This window comes from Dermochelys coriacea, chromosome 5 (assembly GCF_009764565.3).
Source record: "Dermochelys coriacea isolate rDerCor1 chromosome 5, rDerCor1.pri.v4, whole genome shotgun sequence".
NCBI lineage: Eukaryota > Metazoa > Chordata > Testudines > Dermochelyidae > Dermochelys > Dermochelys coriacea.
This window is the reverse complement of record NC_050072.1, coordinates 69934068-69958330: the sequence shown is the minus strand read 5'-3', so window position 1 is coordinate 69958330 and position 24263 is coordinate 69934068. Positions and strand designations below refer to the sequence as shown.

General features: G+C 37.3%; 1 protein-coding gene across 15 annotated transcripts in view; it reads right to left on the bottom strand.

Annotated features, from left to right (window-relative positions):
- FER (FER tyrosine kinase) overlaps nt 1–24263 on the bottom strand; it is a 395630-nt gene that overhangs the window by 184687 nt on the left and 186680 nt on the right. The window contains exon 14 of one of the 15 annotated variants that reach the window (XM_043514886.1): nt 5938–6913. The exons of the other annotated variants lie outside the window; for them this stretch is intronic. Within the exon in view, the coding sequence (XP_043370821.1) occupies nt 6911–6913 (3 nt within the window). The 3' untranslated portion in view covers nt 5938–6910. Of the gene's footprint in view, nt 1–5937; nt 6914–24263 lie in introns of those variants that run through there. 15 annotated transcript variants of the gene reach the window in all.

Here is a 24263-nt window from a genome sequence, read left to right as displayed (position 1 = left end):
GTTGGGCCCCTTATACCTGTGCATGAGTATGTGACACCAGGGGGCGCTAGAGCCAGCCCAATGGATACCACTGAGGTAAAAATCTCTGGCAACTGTGCCGGCGGCGCGTGCGTACCAAATGTGGGATGGACATGAGCAAGCACCCAAAGAAGAGTGCTTTTGATTCAGATCCACACTGTGCAAGTTGGACCACCTCACATCTAGCTCTAGACAGCCTTGTTAATAGTGTCCACATATCAGATTGTAAGCTGGTGAGTTGATTCAGCAGAAGTAAAACAGAAGTCAATAGGACTTTTCAGTGGACAAGCACAAAGAATCAGCAAAATGCAAACCAAATTACCCTAAGCAAAACAAACGTAACAAGAAAATTACCCAACCCAGAATTGGGTCCTGAGGACCTGGGTGTGTCTTCCCATAGGGCATAGGGAGATGAAAAAAAGAACTGGGAAATAAAATGGAGCTTTTTTGAGACTGGTAAATATTGGGAAAAATAAGCAGATTCACACACAAGAACAAAGATAAAGTTAAACAATGCCATTGTGATACCCACATTGTTATATACTGCTGAAACCTGGCAAATGCTAGAATACCATAACAGGAAACTTACTGTTCCATCTGAGATGCTTGTGTAGTATATCCAATGTCCACTGGAGAGATAAAGTAACTAATGCTGATGTGCGTTGCCAACAGACCATAGAGACAAGGAAGCAAGAAAGACAGATGAAGTGATTTGCACTTGTTGTATGAATGACAAAAAAAAAATGTTCCTAGACAACCCCTTGCCTCGAGACCATGTGGTGGAAGACAGAAATGAGGACAACAACAAATGGCATATTAAAAAGCATTGAGAAAGATGTCTCTGCCATGGAAACAGTGGAAACTGTTAATGGAGTAAGAAATGTGGCACTAGAGAAGTGGCCAGTGGAAATACTGAGTTACCTCATGTGTCATGAGGTACACAAGCATTTATTAATCTAACCTAATCCATAGGCATCTACCCATCTTTCTTCAGCAACCCTTCTTACTGCCCTTCCCCTAGAGCACCTGTGCAATAAAAGAGGAAAGTGAAGCTGGAGTTAACCCTCTCTGAAGTGGGTGTCAGATGATGTCTCTCAATATCATCATGGGTATGTTTAAATACATGACAATTTTATAATTATGTTTAATATATTATGCCTAGTTTTTTTTCTTCATATAATAATGCAAAAATTACTTCAGAGAAATAATTTTGAGAGAGATACTTCTCCCACCACACACAAAATGGAAAGTACCAATAGTGTAAACTACTGCAAGCAAAGAGAAATTTTTCCATAATTTTTCCATTTTCAGTACTGGGGACAATAACAAGTGATTTTTTTAAAATGAATATCAAAATAATCACTGCACACCATTTTTCCTCAAAAGTGGGCATTCAAATCTCATTTGTCAAAATCTGCTGAAGCAGAGAAAGAAATGAAGGTGAACAACAGATGTGTACCTTTTGATTCAGTCTGCTGCTGTGGAAATGAGAAATGATCTTGTTAGGGAAACTACTTTTTGAAGCCACCTACAGTGGTACATCTATAACGTGCATATGAATTTCATGAATCAAACTGTGTCTGAGATCCTTCCGATGAAGTATAGAAATAAAGGTAGCTAGTGGAAAAGATTTTTCATGAAAATGAATGTGCTTTATGAGAACAGTTTAAAAAAAAAGTCTAACTTCATCTTAAAAGTGCTTATAAAATAAAGATTCATGAGCAGTAGAAACTGTTGTAGAAACAGTTTTGCATTATCTTCAACATCAAGCCAATACAGAATATCTTGCTAAACCCAGTAATACATATGGGAACCATAGTGCAGGTTATGTATTTTGCTAGAGACGGTCAGGCTATTTCTTTCCAATTATTATTCTGTAACACGGGCTGTGAACCTCAACCTTTTTTCTGAATCAAACTCATATGGTACATTGGCCGCAAACCTTACTGCAGGGATACACGGAGGCTTATAACTGCTACTACAATATATTACCTATAGTAATGACCACAGACCAACTGTACAGGTTTACTGTACTCTTTCCATCCCCAGCCACATAGAGGCCTGTGTTCCTGAATTTTTCTTGAATTATGTGAATTTCATCAAATTTAATTTTAGCAATATCTTACAAAACCTTGTATTTTCTTACTTCATTGCTAAAGCAATGAGAAGTCTCAGCAGGTCAGACATATTGATTGACCAGCCTATATTCTTGCTGAAGTACAGTGATAAGAGCGAAGGAGGAATTCCATATCATGCTACTAGTGATGCTAGCTAGCAATGGGTGCTTGCTTATGGTGAGCCTGTTAGCAGAAACTCTAAAAGGGGTTTCTTTTCAGGGTTCTTGGTCAGAGAACAGTCAGAATGAAATGTGAGATTCTTATTTTTAGTATAGGAAGGAAGGGGTGAGGACTGAGTCAACAGCAGAGTGAGAGAGACTGCGTTGTTTATGTAAGTGAAACCTTCAATATCCCATTGTCCTTTTGTACTAGACTATTTGTTCTTTATTAGTTTTCCCACCTGAAAGGCTCCTGTTCTCATGTAAGTGCAAAGCAAGCAGAAGCTACATGAAGAGGATGACATAGGGAAAATAAGATTAATAGGTATGATTTTACATTTAAGTGTCTACTATTCCTTAAAAATCAGAGAAGAGTAAAAGTTCGATCAGGTTATTTGACAAGAAATAACATTTATAATTATATCACTGAAGTATGCTTAGATGTTTTCTTTAACATGTATATTTAAATTCTGTACATTAATGAGTGTTCGTGTATTACTGGGTTTGACTACTCAATGAAGTATTGAGGGACTGCATAGGGATTTTTTTTTAAAATACCCAAGAGATTCTTCTAGTAGTATGCACGATTAAATTATGCAGCCAAAAATTATGTTACCCTAGCTTCAGCCTCAAATTATCAAGATGTTTTTTGTTGGATGTAATTCATTCTGTTAACAAACTCCACATATTTATTTATATTCACCTCGTGCACACTCCTTTACCCTGCCTGCAATCTCTCCAAGATTATCTCCTAATTTCAAAATACTCTAACTGCATAAAATTGAAATGACACATTTTGTGACCTTCTTACATAAATAAAGCCAAAAGTACTATTTGGGTGGCACAAAAGAGCTAACCTTTCAGATTAAGATCCTACCAGCTTTTCACACATTAAAAAGCCCATGGAACTTCTTATAAAATATGGAGTTGCCCCAGGGTCTGGGGCAAACATTTTTCATGTGCCCACTATTGGGCAGTATACCATATGCCAGCTCACTATCGCACTCCAGAGGAGGCTGGATTTCGATGATGTGCATATGTAAGCTATGAATGGCTCCAGCACCCTTTTGCACGAATGGCACTATTAAACATGTAATACAATATTGAGGCAATTGCAAGTAATGCATCCAGAGAGACAATAGCCTGACCAGCAAGCTCAGATGGGCTAATCACTCTAATTCCTATATTTCACAAGAAAAATTAACTCCAAAAGGATTATTAAAGTCTAAAAGAAAAAACATGGAGCCATTTGCTCAATTCAAAAAAGATCCTGTTATGAGAAATTTTAAGGATAAATATGAGAGAAAAATACATTCTGACAACATAGGCAAAAATGTAGAATTTTCTCCAGTAATATTACACTGAGCAGCCATCAAATCAGACCTTGTTTTAAATAATTTTTTTGCATGGACCTTATTTTAACTTCTCCATGTGGGAATCTGAAATGAAAATTCAAGACCTTTATGTGCCTTCTGTTCTGGCATAGCCTTTTAGATTTTTTTCCCCTCTTGCCAGTGATTTAAGTACATTTAATCGTGAAATATTTTAAGTTGGCAAACTCTCTGCTGTTACCAATTCCTTGTAAATTAAATACACCTCTACCCTGATATAACACGAGCCGATATAACACAGATTTGGATATAACACGATAAAGCAGAGCTTTGGGGGGTGGGGCGGGGCTCTGCGCTCCAGCGGATCAGGGCATCAGCATGTCTGGCTCCGACACACTGCTCTGAGCCGTGTGTTAAGGGTGCTGGGCCGAGGCCGAGGGGTTGGATAAGGGGCAAAGGATCTCAGGGGGCGGTCGGGGAGGTTGGATGGTTCGGAGGTTCTGAAGACAGGGCGGTAAGGGGACGAGGGTGTTGGATAGGGTGTGGGAGTCCCAGGGGGCCTGTCAGGGGACGGGGGTGTGGATAGGGGTTGGGGCCATCATGGGATAGGGAGCGGAGGGAGTTAGATGGGTCAGCGGTTCTGAGGGGGCAGTCGGGGGTGGAAAGTGACTATTAATAACGGAAATGCTCGAGGCCAAAGCAAGTTCGATATAACGCGGTTTCACGTATAACACAGTAAGATTTTTTTGGCTCCCGAGGACCACGTTATATCGGGGTAGAGGTGTACTCAATATGCAGTTTGTGTAGAAATGTTAAATAATATATTTCTTCTAGGTGTGTAAAAATACCAAAGTTCTTGAGCACTGCATGTATACATGGGTTAAAGTCAAACACAGAGCAAATGTAATGTTGAAAGTCTCTGGTCATTGGTGGGCAAGATTGAATCTGGGACTTCTGAAGTTTAGTCATGAGCTTCTACTTCATGAGCTAAAAGCCACACAACTCTTATCCAAGGGTGTAGCAAACTCATCACTCACCAAATGGTCTCGCTGCCACTAGAGGAAGACAGAGCACCACACCAAGAAGGCAAGGGTTACACAGACACATTCACAAAGAAATTAATGTATCGTCAGAAACATTTTCATTTTATCTAGTCTTTCATTGTCTAAGGTTGCAACTCAGAAAGATAGAGAGTTAAGTATTTGCTATACTTTGGCCGTGCTATGTCATCAAGAACTAAGATGAACATCCCATTGAGCTATTTGAGACTTTCTAAGGGTATTCAATATTTTAAATGCTTTACCCTAGGTTAGCAAAGGAATAACAAGGAAATGATGAGTTATTAGAATGCATGCTGCGAAACATTATTTTAAAAATGTGCAATATGTTTTTATTTTTAGTAAAATGTTACTTTCCCAGACAGCAAATTTACTGCCAAACAGAGCATAAATAGTTTCTTTTCCCATGAAAGGTATTCTGTCAGATATTCTGTTCTGATAAAATTGGTAGAAGAAGAACCACCAGATATTAAAGAAAAGTTAATACTGGGCCAAATTCACATCCTGAAGTAGCTCCACAATTTAGGTTAATTTAGGTTTAATTTAGGTTAATTCTCCAGTTCTGTAATGAATAAGTAATGTGTGAAATATTTCTAAATGTAAGGGAAACATCTATTAACATTAAGTTTCTTACATCTAGATATACTTACATAATAGGTTTATTAATTACTGTATTTTAGCTCATAATATTTTCTCTTTATTTTATGAAAGCTAATGTGAAACTTAGAAAGATTCTCTGACCCAAAGGTAAAATAGTTAATCTTTACCCAGTCTTTAAAGGAACATTTTGTGTACTTTTGCACATTTGTGGAATTAGAAACAAATTTCAGAAAACTGACTGAATAAAAGCACTTAGTGAAATTACTGATTCAAAATAAATTCATCATATTGATCACTTATGAACTGTCTGATCTATGATACAGTAAAACTATCCATGTTAATTTTTGGTGTAATTTACTTCCCGTTTCTATTTGCCCAGAGAAGTGTGCCCTCTTGAGGAAGTTCTTATCACTCACTACATTTAGTGAAATTTAGAAGCTCTCCAGTAGTGACACAAAAGTTACTGTAACTAAAATCAACAAGGAGTCCTTGTGGCACCTTAGAGACTAACAAATTTATTTGGGCATATGCTTCCACACCCAAATAAATTTGTTAGTCTCTAAAGTGCCACAAGGACTCCTTGTTGTTTTTGCTGATACAGACTAACATGGCTACCGCTCTGAAACCTGTAACTAAAATGAATACACATTCTGTGCTTCACTGATCGTTTTTATATTGTTTGTCGAATAAATGATTACTGATAAACTGCATTATTTTGATTGCCTCAGTCCTGGTATCCCTTACAATGTTCAAAAAGCCTTTATGTGACAAACAATGCAGTAATACCCTTTAACTTTAATTATGACACATTTATAATGGATTTCTGCTTCTCCATACTATGGGCCAAATCCTGAAGTCCTTGCTCAAACAAAGACTACTCTTCAAATCAGCAACACTTTTGTGTAAGGGTTTCAGGCAGTGATCATGTATACTTCGGTAATTTTTCGATAAAGTTATTATCATCACTTCCTACTCCCTGCTTCTCCAGCTGTGGTTTGTGCAGGGCCCAATCTGATATACATGCTCTAAGGAGACCTCTCAGCACACCTACTGGATCAGGCCCGATTTAGGCACGTAATTCCAGGAGAAGGCTCACCACAGTGAATCCCAAGTGAAGACAGGCACCTCTCTCCAGCCCAGAGTTAGGAAACATTCTTTGAGTGTGAGGCTTACGCCACATCCCTCTCCTCAGCATTTCCTATTGGCTAGTTTAGGTGACTCCCTCCTCAGCATGGTGGATTTTGTGAATCCCATTCTTAGGTACTATCTTTCCCTAAGCATTTTATAGGGAGCCTGGGTGCCTAACTTGGGACTGAGGATTCCACTATGTAGGAGGGTGCCAAAAGTTAGGCATTGTAACTTTGCGCCTAAATCCTCTTTGTGGATCTAGCCCTAAGCGTCTTAACTCTGAATTCTCGTTTTGTCAGTTTAGCTATGTTGTCCCTTTGATTTAATGGTAATATTAAAATGTATAGTATAAATGCAAAACAGATATATTTTTAAAATGTATTGTAATCCACATCAGGAAACGTCACAGACGTCTGGCGCTATACCGTAATTTCAGAGTCTTGGCACTCCTCCTCCTATCTGCAGAGCATAAGGCATAGAATGGCTGCCAATTTACAGCTTTACTGCAAAGACACAAAAATAATATTAAACTTTACTGCACATTCAGAGTAATTAATTTCCAATTCAACCACTGAAAAATGAACAGGAAGACTTAGCCTACAGTAAAGATCAGTTGTTCAAAAATTCAATTTTAAAACATGTAGTGTTAAAATTATATTAAGTTTCTTACAAACAAAAGTCAGACCATTGAGAATTAAAGCTGAGACTCTTCCTCAATGCACCACGTTGTTTCTTGCTTTTACTTCCGTTTGTCTTGGTTTTGTTAGTTTTAAAGGACTGAGAAGGTTCGCATTTTCTCCTCTGCTTTTCTTTTTAATACTTACCTTTCCATTGTTTGCAAGACATACACAAATTTAATAAACCTAAAAATAAATATCCCTTTTCTCTCCTGCCCTAATAGGTTTTTCCTTTATTTAGCCATGACTGATTTTTTAAAATAATTTTATTTAGAATGGAATTCCAATTAACTTGACTTTTTAGCAGTTTCAACCTTTGTATAACCCCTTATGGACTGTCATCACTGTTATTGGCATGAATATAGTAGTATTATTAGCTAAGTGCTACTCCTGAACCATTACAAGGAGCACAAAACTTTTATGGGACCCTTAAAACAGTAACTTAAAATTATACTTTTGCAGTTAAACGTTTGTAATTAGAAATCAAAAGTTTATTTTTTATCATGAGACTACTACAACTTTAAGGCATTTTGAGTCTAAAATACTTGAATATATGCCTTTAAATTAAACCTAAAATATTATTTTAATGGATTATTTTAGTATTTATTTCCTTTTTTTTTAAACTATGTATAGTAATTTATATATGGGACAAATGCTCCCTTTAGAGCTTTTTCCATACAGCCAATGCAGCCCTAACTTTTAATAACTCCCATTGATACTGCAGTGGCTCTGTGCAAGTTTAGGAGCACTTGCGCTAGGCAAGAAAACACCTACCAACCTTCCATTAGTTAGAAGAGTCAATTTAAAGTTAGGGCAGTTATTGGAATTAAATCAATAAAATTACCACTTGTGGTTGAAGGGTGAGGATGGAGTCTGTTCAGTTTGACAGCTCCCACTCAGATTTCTGTAACAGCTGCATTTTGGGGGTATTGGTCAGAAGCTCCTACTTAAGCTAGCCTCTTTAAAGTTCCCAGCGGCCTATAGTTTGGAAGATGATAACCTCCTTCACTCTGCACTCACCTGTGAGAAGGCATTCAGCAAAATATTGCCTTCTCTATAGATAATTCCTGTCACTCAGTTGGCACAAAGCCATGGACCCCATTCCCGAACTAGGTATTACTATTCAGAAGTAACTTTTCTTCTTCTCTTTACTTTTTTTTTTTGGTAGGGATCAAGGGTGGGCAAGAGAAAATCAGCCTATCAGTAAAAAGTCACAAAGGCTTCCTGACACAGAGGTCGTAATTATAAGATTTGGCCTAAAGGATATTTTTCTTAGTCATGTACTGCACACAACCCCAAATAGTGTCATGAGAACAGTACACTATGTACCTACATATGCTGATTAGGTAATAGAACCTTACGAGCAATAAAAATTTCAGTTCTCAATATAAAATAAATTGATATCCAACCCTTCACCCCCAAAACGTGCCACCTTGAAGAAAAGATTCAACTTCAAAATCTTACAACCTCCAAAGCAGGGTTTACAGCAAAAATGAACAACTCATCTTTCATAATAAGCAAGCTAGTGGGTGCTACTTTAACTACGATCAAGACAGACCCTGAAACTGGCATTTTTCAGTCACTGAAACCAAAACCTTGTGATTCTTATATGTAACATTCAGAAGTAGTAAAAAGCTCCTCTGGTGGCAATATTCATCTTAGCTATCCTCTTTTTTGTCATTATCTTAATGCCACAAAGCATCCTTTTCAAAAAAGCAAGGTGTTTATTTGAGTCAAAACACTTTAATCAGAGGTTCATTTTCTTTGCTGCCTCTGTGTATATATATTTGTAACTCTAATTCCTGCCTTTCATTCTATTGTCAAAGGTAAAGACTCTTCCCAAAAATATAATGATACTATGCTGAGAGTTTTGTCTGCTGTTATAACTTATTCCTATGATTAATGAATGAGAAAATATTATTTCAAAAACATCATCAACTCATTGATTTCAGTCTGAGCTATAAATAGATTCATAGATACTAAGGTATCTAAGATACTGAAACCAAAAGCTTGTGATTCTTATATGTAACATTCAGAAGTAGTAAAAAGCTCCTCTGGTGGCAATATTCATCTTAGCTATCCTCTTTTTTGTCATTACCTTAATGCCACAAAGCATCCTTTTCAAAAAAGCAAGGTGTTTATTTGAGTCAAAACACTTTAATCAGAGGTTCATTTTCTTTGCTGCCTCTGTGTATATATATTTGTAACTCTAATTCCTGCCTTTCATTCTATTGTCAAAGGTAAAGACTCTTCCCAAAAATATTACGATACTATGCTGAGAGTTTTGTCTGCTGTTATAACTTATTCCTATGATTAATGAATGAGAAAATATTATTTCAAAAACATCAACTCATTGATTTCAGTCTGAGCTATAAATAGATTCATAGATACTAAGGTCAGAAGGGACCATTCTGATCATCTAGTCTGACCTCCTGCACAGCGCAGGCCACAGAATCTCACCCACCCACTCCTATGAAAAACCTCACCCATGTCTGAGCTATTGAAGTCCTTAAATCATGGTTCAAAGACTTCAAGGAGCAGAGAAGCCTCCCTCAAGTCAACCATGCCCCATACTACAGAGGAAGGCGAAAAACCTCCAGGGCCTCTCCAATCTGCCCTGGAGGAAAATTCCTTCCCGACCCCAAATATGGCAATCAGCTAAACCCTGAGCATATGGGCAAGATTCACCAGCCAGATACTACAGAAAATTCTTTCCTGGGTAACTCAGATCCCATCCACCTAATATCCCATCTCAGGGGATTAGTCCTATTTACCCTGAATATTTAAAGATCAATTATTTACCAAAATCCCATTATACCATCACACCATCTCCTCCATAAACTTATCGAGTAGAATCTTAAAACCAGATAGATCTTTTGCCCCCACTGCTTCCCTTGGAAGGCTATTCCAAAACTTCACTCCTCTGATGGTTAGAAACCTTTCTGTTAGAAATACAGAATTTATCTGTAAACCTAAAAATTTAACAACTTATTTGTTGTTGTATTTAACAAATATATTATTAATCAACTTTTATAAACAACCTCCTTTATAGAATAACTAACTACAGGTGGCTCAAAAGGGCAATAGTAACATATTAACCTGGTATTCAGCAATCAATGCTTAAAAATAAACTCAATACTTTAATTTCTAGAACAAAGAAGGTTAGAAAGGGAATGTTTATATGCAAAAAGGGAAACATCACATATCCATACCTCCTAAATATCTAAATATGGTCACCAAACAGTCTAGACCAAAAAAATCACTAAGTTCCATGGTAATTCTAGAAGTCTGACAAGTAAACAATTTTAAATCAATACTGCTGAAACTCAAAGTCCATGCAAATATATGTATGCAAATGGTGCTAAATGTCAATTTGCATATAAAAGAAGCTCAAGTTGTGCATACAATTACTGTACTACTATACATGTCACACTAAATTATCATCATCATCCTGGTTTATGATGTGATGATTCTTCCAGGCATCTGGAACGAGCCCTCAAAGCTCCAACTCCAGAAAGCACCAAAGCATGCCCTTAATGTTTAGCACATCCTTAACTTCCTTTGACTTCAATGGATTTTACGCACGTTAAGTGTTGTTTTAATTAGGGATGCTTTCCTGGGTGTGAGATAGATGAGACGGATCATAGGGAAGACGGGAGAGCTTGGGGATCAGATGAGGGAGCCATGGCAGCCCAAGCTCTGCCAGTGCATCCCAAGTCTCCTGCACCCTCAGCTCTGCCAGTTCATCCCAACCACCTGAACTCCAACCTTCCTACACCCTCCTCTCTGCCAGTGCGAACCAGCCCCTCTGGTATCCCAGAGCTCTGCCAGTGGGCCCCAATATTGCATTAAAGCTACTAATAAGTGCTGGAATATTATTAATTGGAGGGCTTGTGGCTGACTAAAAAAATGTGTACTCTATGGCATAGGATACAAGCTCTGATACCTCAGTGTTTCTCAGCGATATCATACGTCTATTAGATAAGGATGAGAGCCTCTTTTTTTCCAAACATACAACTGTCAGTATTTTGAACAGAAACCTGTCTGTAATTTCTTTTGCCAGCCCTGCCAAAACTCCACTTCAGTCATTGTGAAACATGACCAGGAACCTTATTCCACTGTAACATAGGGCAGGTCTACACTAGAAATTTACATCATTGCAGCTGCATTGATGCAGCTGTGCCACTGCTGTGCGCCTCGTGAAGATGCTCTAAGTTGACAGAAGAGAGTTCTTCCGTCAGCTGAATAACTCCACCTCTGCAAGACATGGTAGCTATGTCAGCAGGAGAAGCTCTCCCACTGACATAGCACTGTCTATATGAGGGGTTATGGTTGGTCTAACTACGTCACTCAGGGGTGCGGATTTTTCACCACTGAGTGACGTAGTTATACCGAAGTAAGTATGTAGCGTAGGCCAAGCAATAGTTGTCCTTAATCCAACTCGCATGCAATGCCTGGAACTATAGGAGTGGGGAAGTAACAGCACTAAAACATTTGTATACCAGGGAATGAAAACTTCAGGGAAATATGCTTGTGGTGGGGAAGACTGGCTACTGTAGTGGGGAGGAGCCAGTTTGGAGGGGGAGGCCAGGGTACAGTAGTGGGGAAGGGCCATATGTCAGAGGCATGGCTGAGGAATGCCAAAGTAGGGCTGGTGAGATGCAGCTGATGTGCACGGGAGTGGGGGGAAGCTGGCTCAGTAGGTTAACTGCGCAATTTTATATGTACAACTGCATAAATGACCCTTAACAACAACAAATCTGTTCCTGTTAAACAAGCAAACAAATAACCTAGGAAGCTCATTGGCAAAAAACTATAACTCAGAGTTAAGGTTGCTTGGTGGTATGTCGTTCCCTTGCAGAAAGCTGAGCAAAACTCAAACTTCTGAAAACCAGGAAATGCACGGTTAAGGTTGTTCAGACAACCTTATCTCTGCTCTATTTCAGCAATGCCCCAATATGTCTTGTTAACACATACACACCTTTACTCTGCCAGCCCACAGTTGCTGAAATATACAAACTTTTCCTTCTTCTTTTACCACCCGTTCACTCTCACCAACAGTATTCCCTCTAACACTATTAAAGGAGACTAAGAGTCCTGTGGCACCTTATAGATTAACAGACGTATTGGAGCATAAGCTTTTCCACTACATGCATCTGACGAAGTGGGTATTCACCCACGAAAGCTTATGCTCCAACACGTCTGTTAGTCGATAAAGTGACACAGGACTCTTTGCTGCTTTTACAGATCCAGACTAACACGGATACCCCTCTGATACTATTAAAGGGTAAAAGAAGCGGGGAGGGGGGATTGCTTACTCCATGAAATCTTGTGGGTGAAAGTGAATGGGTTTTAAAAGGAGGTGGAGGGCATGTGTATTTCAGAAACTGTGGGGTTGGCAGAGTAAAAGGTATGTGTGTTAACGAGGAATAACTGAAAAAGGGTTTACAGAAGTTTCCCCATTTTTCAAAAGTCTGAGTTTTGCTCTGCTAAGGAATTACAAACCTCTAAGCAACCTTAACTTTACCATATATTTTTTTGTCTCTCTGTTACAATTATTGCCCTCTCTTATAATGTTCTTTTTTGTGAAGCATTCCAAAGATAAATTATATTAGTTTTAAGCTATCACTTTTAACAATTTTTGCTCTTACAGGAACCTTCCCTTCACTTTAGTAGATATTTGACTAAAAGTTTAAACTGTTCACCTTTTTCTAAAATGAATAAAAAATAATTTATACTGCACTAGACAGCTAACACTAGTTCAAGATGGGGTGTACTGAGACGATGAAACAATTAATTTAATAACTTTATGAATCATAAAAAGGCTGCTGGGTGGAAAAAAGACAAAAATGTTCCAACATTAAATCTTTTTCATTTTAACAACGTTTTTGTCTTTCTTCATTTTGAACTTACACAGGAAACTTACACGTATCATCTGTGGGTGAGCACTTTTCACAAAGTGACCACTCTATATCTGACCTATCTGTCCACATCCTCAAAGGAAACCTGCACAACACTTTCAAAAGATGAGCCGGGAAGCTTAAATTCATAACTTTGCTAGACACTAAAAATCATGGACTGAGCAGAGATACTGGATTTATGGCTTATTACAACTATCTGTAACCCACTAACAACTCCCCCCCTCACTTTTCCCCCTTCTCCTTTCCTTTCCTCCCTGTGATTGGAGGGATGTTAACAGGCCACTTCACCTTGAACGGTCCTTGAAATACGTGTTAACTACTTGAGCTAGACAATCTCTTCCTCCTTATAGTTGGCTGAGATACTCTGAGAATGTTTCCCAGATGTGAAGAAGAGCTCTGTATAAGGTTGAAAGCTTGTCTCTCCCACCAACAGAAGTTGGTCCAATAAAATATATTACCTCTTCCACCTTGTCTCTCTGATATCCTGGCACCAGACACAGCTACACCACCACTGCATACAAGAAAGTTATTCATGAGACAAATAACTGTCACACTTACTGAAAAATCTGAAATATGTCAGAATTTTAGCCATTGTGTTTTTGTTCTCTATACATCATTTTATCATTTGAGAAAGTGTGGTTAGAGTTCTTTTCTTCTGGAAAATAAGAAAGCAGCATTGTGCGCTCTTACAAGAGCTAATTTGCTTGTAAGTGAGAGTCTAGAAAAAATATTTTTTGGCTCCACTATAAAACTTACAGTTGGTCTGACTTTACTCTCTGAGCTGTGGGTCATTAATAGCCAATGTATGTTCCTTTTCCTGGTTCTCTAAGACACTGCACAACTGATTAAAACCAAGTGTTGGTTAGGCTCAAACAAAAAAAAGCGTCATAGAATGTTTCACAAGCATTTATGGTCAATAGCTGCAATCTTGCAAAGTGATCTGCAAGCATGGATCTTTACTCCTAGCCTATGTTTTATGTTTGTACGCCTTGATCTACATTACAAAAATAGCTACATTGGTCAGGGTGTGAATAATTCACACTTCTGAGTGACGGAATTATACCGACCTAAGTGCCAGCATGTTGGTGGGAGAGCTTCTCCTGCTGACATAGCTACCACCTCTCGCGAAAGTGGAATTAAACCTACGGTAGAGCTCTCTCCCATCTGCTTAGAGCCTCTTCACCAGATGCACTACAGTAGCGCCGCTGCATCTGTGTAGCTGTACTGATGTAAATTTTTACTGTAGACCTCCCCTCAGACTCTAAACAGTCTGTAAGGGTTTACAACTGTAGACTATGATCTAGGACTGAAAATAAAAGTCCTAAATTTTACAACATTTGTATCATATAAGATGCATAAACCGATATATTAAGGGCAGGAAGGAAGAGGAATACAATGAGCAGGTTTCAGGGAATATGATTGAGAAAAGGAAACTTGCAGTGCAGGATTTGACTTTTTAAGTAATTATTAGAAACAATTAACAGTGGTAAATCAGGGGAAAGAGATGACATCTGCAAAGGATTAGGAAGTCACTTAGGCAGAAAAGCTGTTTGACACAGTTAAACTCATTATGTTATATTCTGGCTCTGGATACACATACACAGCTTGCAGTGGAATAATTGAAAGGCCCCATGCAAAGGCCCTATTTTGATAGCTATTTTATAATGGGCCTATTAAAAGTCTGACTTGTACAAAAACACAACAGAAATTCAGTTTTGCATATTAAAATTTGTACTTAAAAGACCCAATCCTATGATATGTATGTGTGTATAATGTATATTATACATTAAAATCATCTGGCTGGCTAACTGCTCTTTGCCGAAGCCTTTTTTTTTTTTAATTGAAATAACTTATTTCATTATAAGTTTTTAGTTAGTGGTTTTCTTCCAATTCTCAAAACCTTTTGTTTTTCTAATTGTTTAATACTTAATTGATCTTAACCACCCATATATTTTATCTTATTGAAAAAGCCTAATTTCCATCTCTCTCTACACATACTTGGCTCACTTTCCCTCCTCTCAGATTGCTCTCTAAAAAGAGCTCAGTCAAAAAAATCTAATATGTGTTAAAATATGCTTCTTGTTCCACACTTGGACGGAAGCGGATTCTGAAATCCTCTAAGAATTATATCTTTTCTTAACCATTTTTATCATAAATCTGATATGGAAAGGTATATGTGAAGAGAGGACAACAGGTTTCTAATGAAAAGGTCACACCAAGAGTTACAACCACAACTTGCCAAAAAATAATTGGATACAATACATTTCTTGCTGCTTATTGTTAAGATATTGTAACAACATTTTAAGTGTCTCTGATATTACAAACCATTTCCAAAGACTCAGAGAAGTCTCCTCAGATTTTTCAAAAAGGCAGCAGCCATCGACATCTGAATCAATTTCACAAAAATAAACTGGGCACAAACAAAGGGCACCTGCAGTTTCTCATTCCCACATAAAACCACAAAGAATTAAAGCTACAAGCTGCCATTATCTTCATGGCACTTCTCTCATAACCTGCAGAAATCACTGGGGTTGATCAATGTTATAAGGCTGAACTGAACCCCTGGATCTGAACAATTCTGAATTATGAGCAAGTTAGGATACAAAAGTAAACACTGTAGATCAGCTCCATCTCTACTACTAATATAATAAACAGGGCTGGTTATAGGATCCCATTATTGGGGAAGTGGGGGAAATGTGGATAGTTTAGGGCTCCTGGATATGGCTATTACAAAAAAACACCTTCCAGGAATACAGGGGTTAGTCAGACCCCTGGAAAATTGTGAATTTTAAGAGTTTTTAAGAACGTAACATTTGGCTACTATGTCAGTATTTTGCTGTGATTTGTAATTTTTATAAAGGATGAATTGTGTACATATTTTGGCCTTTCTGACAATAATTTGGGGGCCCTTAAAGATAATTTGGGAGGCAAACATCCTTTTCCTCCCACCACCAACGTAGTCAGGGTCTGGTAATAAACTAAGGCATCAAAGACCAACAGTCACGGACTTATATTCAAAGTCCAGGATTAAACTGGTGAACATGTTGATAATATGCCCATTCTATACTGGTATCAGATGCTTTAAAAAAACCATACAGTCGCATTTATGGTAGATAAAACCCTGCTCTACTGGCAAACGACACTGCATGAAACCACAAATTAGATGGCAAAAGACCGACTTAAGAGACTTTTGTTAAGCTCATGAGTAGATAATATATGTTCGTTCTTTCCATTAACATAATATCTTAGGTATTAAAATTCCCCACTCTCCAGTGGGCAAATAATTCCCTTAAAGGAGATAAGAGGTAAATTTTAAAATCCATATGCATTCACATAACAGGTATTTATTATGTTTTGAGAGAATCAGAGAATTTTGTGCGGGAAAAGGACATCTTGTAAACATCAATGGGTTTTTATTTATTTGTTTTTAAAAAGGATCTGCCAAGACCCAGGTAAACCAAAATCAGAGAAAAGAGATTCATAAATTCCGAGGCCAGAAAGAATAATTGTGCTCACCTAATCTGACCTACTGCATAACAGGTCATACAACTTCCCCAAAATAATTGTAGAGTGTATTTTTTAGAAATCTAATCTCAATTTTAAAATTGCCAGTAATGGAAAATCCACTATGACCCTCGGTAAATTGTTCCAATGGTTAACTACCCTGAATGATTTTTAAAAAGAAAAGAATATCTTAGTTCCAGTCTGAATTTGTCTATATTCAACTTCCGTCCACTGGATCTTGTTATACTTTTGTCTGCTAGATTGAAGAGCCCATTATCAAATATTTTTTCTCCATGTAGGTACTTCGAAATTGAAATTAAGTCACCTCTTAACCTTCTCTTTGTTAAGATAAACTGAATGAGCTCCTGGAGTTTTCATTATAAGGCATGTTTTATAATCCTCTCATCATTTTTGTGGCTCTTCTCTGAACCCTCTCAAATTTATCACCATCCTTCTTGACTTGTGGACACCATAAATGCACATAGAATTCCAGCAGCACATGTGCCAAAGACTGAGATAAAATAATCTCTCTACTCCTACTCGAGGTACCAAATCAAATACCTGACAAGTCTAAATATATTACGTCAACAATGTTACCTTTATTAACCAAACTTTTAATCTCATCTAAAAAGATATGTTTGTTTGATCAGATCTATTTCCCATAAATCCATGTTGACCAGCATTAATTACATTAACCTCCTATAATTCTTTATTAATCAAGTCCCCTCTCAGGCACTCCATTATCTTGCCTGGTATCTGAATGTCATGCTAACATACTTATGACTCCAATCATTCTGTTTAGCCTGTTAACATACTGGAACATTAGCTTTCTTCCTGTCTTCTGAAACTTCCTCAGTATACCAACAATTATTGAAAAATCAACATTAACGGTCCTGCAACCTCCTCAGCTAGTTCTTTTAAAACTCTTAGACATTTTAAAATCAGCATGTCCAAATCCAACTTTACTAGCTGCTGTTTAACCTCCTTCTGAGGTCCTAGTGGAATTGAAAAAGTGTCATCATCATCATCATAGGATATGACCGCATCATCTGTTTTCCCCCCCAAATACAGAACAGAAATATTTACTGAAGACTTTTCTGCATTATTATTGATAATTTTACCACTGTACCAATGCCCTTGTTTGTTTCTTTTTTGTTCCAAATATACTTTAAAAAACTTCTTACTATTCTTTACTCTGCTAACCATCGATTTCCAATTTTTTTCATTTCCATCCCTTTTCAATTTTCAAAAATACCCAGTGGAAACTAACAAAAATGTACTAAACATTAAGTGTACGTTATCTGCTATGTAAAGTAATAACTATTTACAAAACGTTAATTCTGCTGTTAGAACACAATAAGGTAGAGAAATGTTTCTGTGACAACTACCAGGCAGAAAGAGAAGAAACAAAAAACACTTTGAGTAGGCTGACTACTTATGCCTTCAGTCTTAGAATGCTGAACTCAAAGATATGCACTTGGCCCTCATCAACTACTGTTCAAAAAATACTCAGAGGCTGCAAGACTAGGCACACATCTCCCACAAATGGGCCCAATAGAGACAATGTCACAAGGCAAATCTGATTCACATTTCTCAACTTCTCATTTTCTTTTACTTTTATCTTTATTGTCTTATTACTTAATCTTATTTTATTTTCACATGCCTAAATCACTAATATTCTTGTATTAGTTTATTCATATTTATTATAACTTAGGTTCCTATCTTGCAACTGGCTCCTTGCAAGATAGATGGTGGACCACTGACCCCATATCAAACCCCAACACCAGTTGCAGGATCAGAGCCTTATTAATTAACATCCTGATTGTTACTGCAAGATGGCCGCATTATATTTCTAATGTTTTCTTTGACATCCAGAAGTATTTTAGCATCAGTATTCTTTACATTTCTATGACAATTTCCAGAAGCTCAGAAAGTTTTCAATGCCACTGTGAAGTTTTGTCAGTCAATACCAAACAGGCTAATATATTACCATCAATATTACCTTTGTAAAATTTTTCAGTAGTAACCATCAACAGCAAATACAAAATTTAATTCAGTTTACAAAAAAAGTATAGTTAACGGCAGTCACGACCACTGAACTCAAACTCTGTTCCTAGGGAGCAAATAGCTTATTTTTTATTTCTGATTTCCTTGGTGGTTTTATTCTCTACACACCACACCTAGAGCACATCCACATCTTCACATAGATCTATTATTATTAGTCTACAAAAATCTCTCTCAGCAAACTTCAGAAACTCATGAATATGAGGTCAAAGATTTTAGAAAGTTAAAATACAATGTGTGGTTAAAAGGCCTTTTCATTATTTAAACCCTTGGATAGGTATTCTCTGAGGCCTTTTACATACTCCAGTTGTTGCACCGATAATAAATTGAGGAACATAAAGTGCAGTTTTCTCAAAACATCAGAAATAAATATAAATGAGAAGCTTTTCCATTTCAAAAAAATCACTCACAGATATCTTTTTAATGCCCTTGGTCTTTCTAATTTATATTCTATTATTTCTATGTCATTACAATTCCGAGCATGTAGTTAGTCTACATAAAACTGGATGTGGGGCAGGTCTTTTGTGGCACAAATAAAATTGTTTCCTTCAAGGACAATATAACAGAAGGTGAACACTAATTTAGCTAATATGGCAAAGGAGGATAAACACTTGTGAAAAAAAATAGTAAGAACAAAATATTATAGCATGATTTTCTTTTGTTATGCTTTCTCTGGTATTTAACTTTCAATTTCTAAATGGGTTATTACATGGACAGCAATTTACATAAAAAGATTAAAGAATACATAAATGTCAAAGATTGCTTCACTGCTCTAAGAGAAAGACTGGAGAGAAATCCTGTCAAGATGTCAAATGAATTTTAAGGAAATGATCAAATGTACTTTGCAGAGGTTGCACAATGCAGAGTACACCATCCAATAGTTTGTGTCCAAGTACTCATGCTGTTTCCTAAAATAAGCATGCTTGAAGCTTCTTCGCTGTCCCATAATGGTATGAAACCCAGGTCATAGCTCCAAAATGATTAAAGGAAAAAGGAGAGCACACAAAGAAAAAGTGACTACTTTTACTAATTCGGAAGCTTTACAATTCTTTTTTTCATAATTGATTTTGATCCTGCAACTAAGTTTTGATTAGAATTGGAGGGGAGGGTGGGGAAGTTATGTAGAGCCAATATATCTGCAATTATTTTTTTTAATGCATTAAAATACTCTGTTTACTCATTAAACAGTTTTGTTCAACATTTACTACAGTATTGTCTTCCTGTCTGGACATGCTGAACTGGAAATACTTTAAAAATGTATTGAAGGTTGTCTAGTTTCACAAAGTTTTTGTAACTATTGGGGGCTAAGAAACCACTTTCTAAATTCTTGCAATCATACACATCAATGAACCACAATAAATATAGCACATGCCTTCTACATCAACAGTGCACTAGAGGAGCTATTTATCTTTGTGACACTGGCAGACCAGGCACCAGCTCATGCCAAAGTCCCCATACCTCAAATGAATACTGACAAATACTCAACTGAAATCAGTCTGGCTCACTTGTGCGTTAGTACTGTAAAAATAGGTATTAGAATTACAAGAATGTGTTTAGACTTGATTGACTTCTTGTAAGTTGCTACATGAATTAATCTCACTTTAAGGGAAAATTTCAACATTGACATTGTAAGCTTCTGTAACTATACAAGTCACCACAAAAGAGAGAGACTAACTACTGTGAAGTGTCCATCTGCAACCAAAAGTGTTATGTCCTGCCCAACAGGAAAGGCCCTTTTACACTAGATAGACTATTGTGGGATGTTAAAGAGAACAAGAAACACTTGTTCTCTACCCCTTCAGCCCATGGAGAGGAGTCTTGCAAGTGGATTCTTTGCATCAGCTGAGCTTGCAGCTCAGAGCATATCGAAGGAGGGGATTAAAAAAACCTCTAAAAAGAAGGAACTGGATTTCTATGCTGCTTGGACTCTGGGGGGCAAGGTTTCTAGGCATAAGCAAGAGATTCCCAGCTGCTTAGCCCTAAGAACAGAGAGCTTGCTTATTATAGAAGCTTTGATTTCTCTTTGAAACTTAAGATTGTAACTCATTTAGGTATCTATGTTTACCTGCTTTAACCTTGTAAATAACTCATTTCTTTTTCCTATTTAATAAATGTGTATGTAGTTTATTACAGGATAGGCTATGAACCTTGTCTTTGGTGTGAGATCTAAGGTGCAACTAACCTGGGACAAGTGACTGGTCCTTTGGGATTGGGAGTAACCTGAATATTGCTGCGATTCTTGGATGGAAGGATCATCCATCACTAAGGTAGGCTCACCTGGGTGGTGAGACTGATCAGAATATCACAGGGAGCTGTCTGTGACTCCATATTAAGGCTGTTATAGTGCCTAAGGAGTTTATACTTAGTAATTGGTTGGTGAAATCAAAGGCTAGAACTCACAGCCAATTTGGGGTTTGTGTCCTAGTTCTTAACAGTCTGCCCTCAGATTGGTACTCAAGCTCCTCAGTAACACCGGGTGACTTGACAATCATCTTTTTTCCAGCAGTGAATACGCAGCTGTGTCAGAAAAGGGTGTGTTGGGACAAGATTATAAATCCTCTGTGAATTTATATAAACATCAGCTGGTATAATACTGCATTTTTGTAAACTGGAAGATACTTAAGAAATGTCTTTGAAAAAATTGCAAAGTTCCATAGTCACTTTCGACTGTCTTCAAAATTTTAAAAATATTTTAATATTTTCTTTTTGTTTAAAGCATTAAAGTTGTATTGTCTGCCAGGACACAACCCACCATTAAAAACAGAATAAACTTTTTAGCCCGTCTGATGACTTGCAGTTCTAAAAATTTTATATACAGTTTGGTTTTGTAAAAAGTTCCATTGACAATTAATTGCTAAATCTCAGAAAAGAGCCCCTAATCACATATTGGACTACTATTGCCAAACAGTATTTCATGTCCTCTCGATTATGGAATTATGAGAGAACTGCTAACTTTTGTATGAGTATTCAGAAGTGCTCTAATGTCATCTATGTTTGGAGTGTAATTTGCCATAGATAATAACATCCTTCTTCAACTGTGACACCAGAACTGGACACGGTATTACAGTAGCACCAGTGCCAAACGCAGCAGTAAAATAACCTCTCCTCTCAATTGAGATTACTGTTTACGCATCCCAGGATCACATTAGCTCTTTTGGCAACAATGTCCCATTGGGAGCTAATGTTCAACTGATTATTCACTCTGACCCCTAAATCATTTTCAGAGTCACTGCTTTCCATGACAAAGTCTCCCATCCTTTAAGTACAGCCTACAAACTTTGTTCCGTGATGTATACATTTACACTTAGCCATATGAAAACACATATTGTTGGCTTGTACCCAATTTACTACACAATCCAGATTGTGCTGAATCAGTGACTTGCTCTCTTCATTATTTACCACTCCCCCAATTTGTGCGTCATCTGCAAACTTTATCAGTAATGACGGTTTTCTTCCAGGTCAATTATAAAAATGTAAAATAGCGTAGGCCAAAATCTAATCCTTGCAGGACCCCACTGGAAACACACCCACTTGATAACAATTCCCTATTTACAATTATATTTTGAAATCTATCAGGAAGCCAGTTCTTAATACATTTAATGTGTGCCATGTTAATTTTATATCATCATTCTAGATTTTTTTTAATCAAAATGTCCAGCGGTACCAAGTCAAACACCTTACAGAAGTTTAAGTATACTATGTCAATACTATAATGTTTATCACCCAAATTTATAATTTCATTAAAAAAAAAGATATCAAATTAGTTTGACAGGATCTATTTTCCATAAACCCATGTTGATTTGCATTAATTACACTACCCTACTTTAATTCTTCATTAATCAGATCTCTTATCAGCTGCTCCATTATCTTGCCTGGCACATCTTGAGGTCCCTTTTTAAAAACTGGCACAATATTAGCTTTCTTTCAGTCTCCTAGAATTTCCCGAGTGTTACAATAATTATTGAAAATTTACATTATTAGTCCTCCAAGCTCCTCATCCAGCTCTTTTAAAACTCTTAGATGCAAGTTATCCAGACCTGCCGATTTAAAAATGTCTAACTTTTGTAGTTTCTTTTTAAACATCCTCCAGAGATAACAGTGAATGGAAACAGTATTGTCAACGAGACTATATAATCTGTTTTCCCCCAAATACCAGTACAGAAATATTTACTGAACACTCCTGCCTTTTCTGCATTATTACTGATAATTGTACCATGTTCCTCTAGTAGTGGACCAATACCATTGTCAAGATTCTTTGTGTTCTTAATATATTTTTAAAACTCCTTCTGATTGCTTTTAACTCTATCAGCCATAGATGTCTCATGGTGTAACTTCCTTCCCTTAACAACATTCCACAATTTCTAACTTCTAATGATTTACATTCATTATTACCAACTTTCCCTTTCTTCAATTAGTTTTTTTATAATACACAAATATTACATACAGTGTATGTGTGCGCGTGATCTGCAATCATGACTAGTAAACATCTGGGGAATAATCTGACTGCTACAAAAATGCCAGAAGGCAAGAATTTGCATAGGTAGTGGCTCTTATCAATGCAGAAACAAGGATATATTTAGTTAGCCAGTCTGATATTGCTGGATGGAGTAAAGCAATCAATACCAAAACCCTTCAAGACTTCTCTTTAACCTCATTAATTATTGGAAAAACCAGGAGTCAGGTATGTGAAGAAATAATGAAATCTTTGCTGAAGCTACCATGCTCTGCCTTCTTGGTGCCAGCAGGTACTGATGCTTAGATTAGCCACATCTTTCTAGCAGAATGCAACAAGCTCCATTGATGAGTAAAGTTATCTTCCCCTTTTCCTGGGTCTCCAAAATAGAAAGAGACAGTAAGTCTTTCCTGAACTGTGGCACTCTTCCGTTCTAAAAACTCCACTGTTTGAACTATCAATTTCTGAAACGATCTACATTCATCAGGAAACTACACCAATGCAAACATTAAGGACATCAGCGGAAGATACTGTACTGTCCTTAACAGTAACAAAAGATTGGTTGATATCATTCTGTGCTTCATGCCTATCTACCTTGAATAAGTAGATATGAATGTTATCCAACAGCGAAGAAAGATGGACAGTTGAAGAACCAAAGAGGAACTGACACCATGTACTAGATGGAAGCAAATCAGAACAAAGGAAGTCACATTGTCATCACAAGAGACCTGATAGGTATTAGGGACCTGGGACTGCCTTTGTGACCACCGAGTAATCAAAAACCAAGTCCTCCAAGAATTGCCAGTAGGTCCCTGAGACAGAAACTAGCACCATGAAAATCTCTGCCACCAAAATTGCCTTGATAGTAACAGACAAGCAACAAAAGTCATCTTTTTTGAAACTGGAAATACAGGACAGAGTGTTCCACTGCACTGAATGATGGTAACAGACCCTGCACCAAAAGTTTCTGCTCTCTCATTTTAGGGAGCTCAGAGTTTGAAAACAGCCAACTTTATCCCTTCACAGGAGTAGGCCCTTGACTTGAGGACAGATCTAAGGGCATAGTTTTCAGTCATTCTGATATTACGAAAGACTGCAGTCAAGCGTGCTTGTCTTTTGGTGTCTGAGGCATAATAAATTAAACACAAGGAAAAATGGCTTAATAATGAATAATGGCTGTCACCAAGGCACACCAGACAACGTGTAAGTGCATCCATCTCCAGGACGGCTAAGG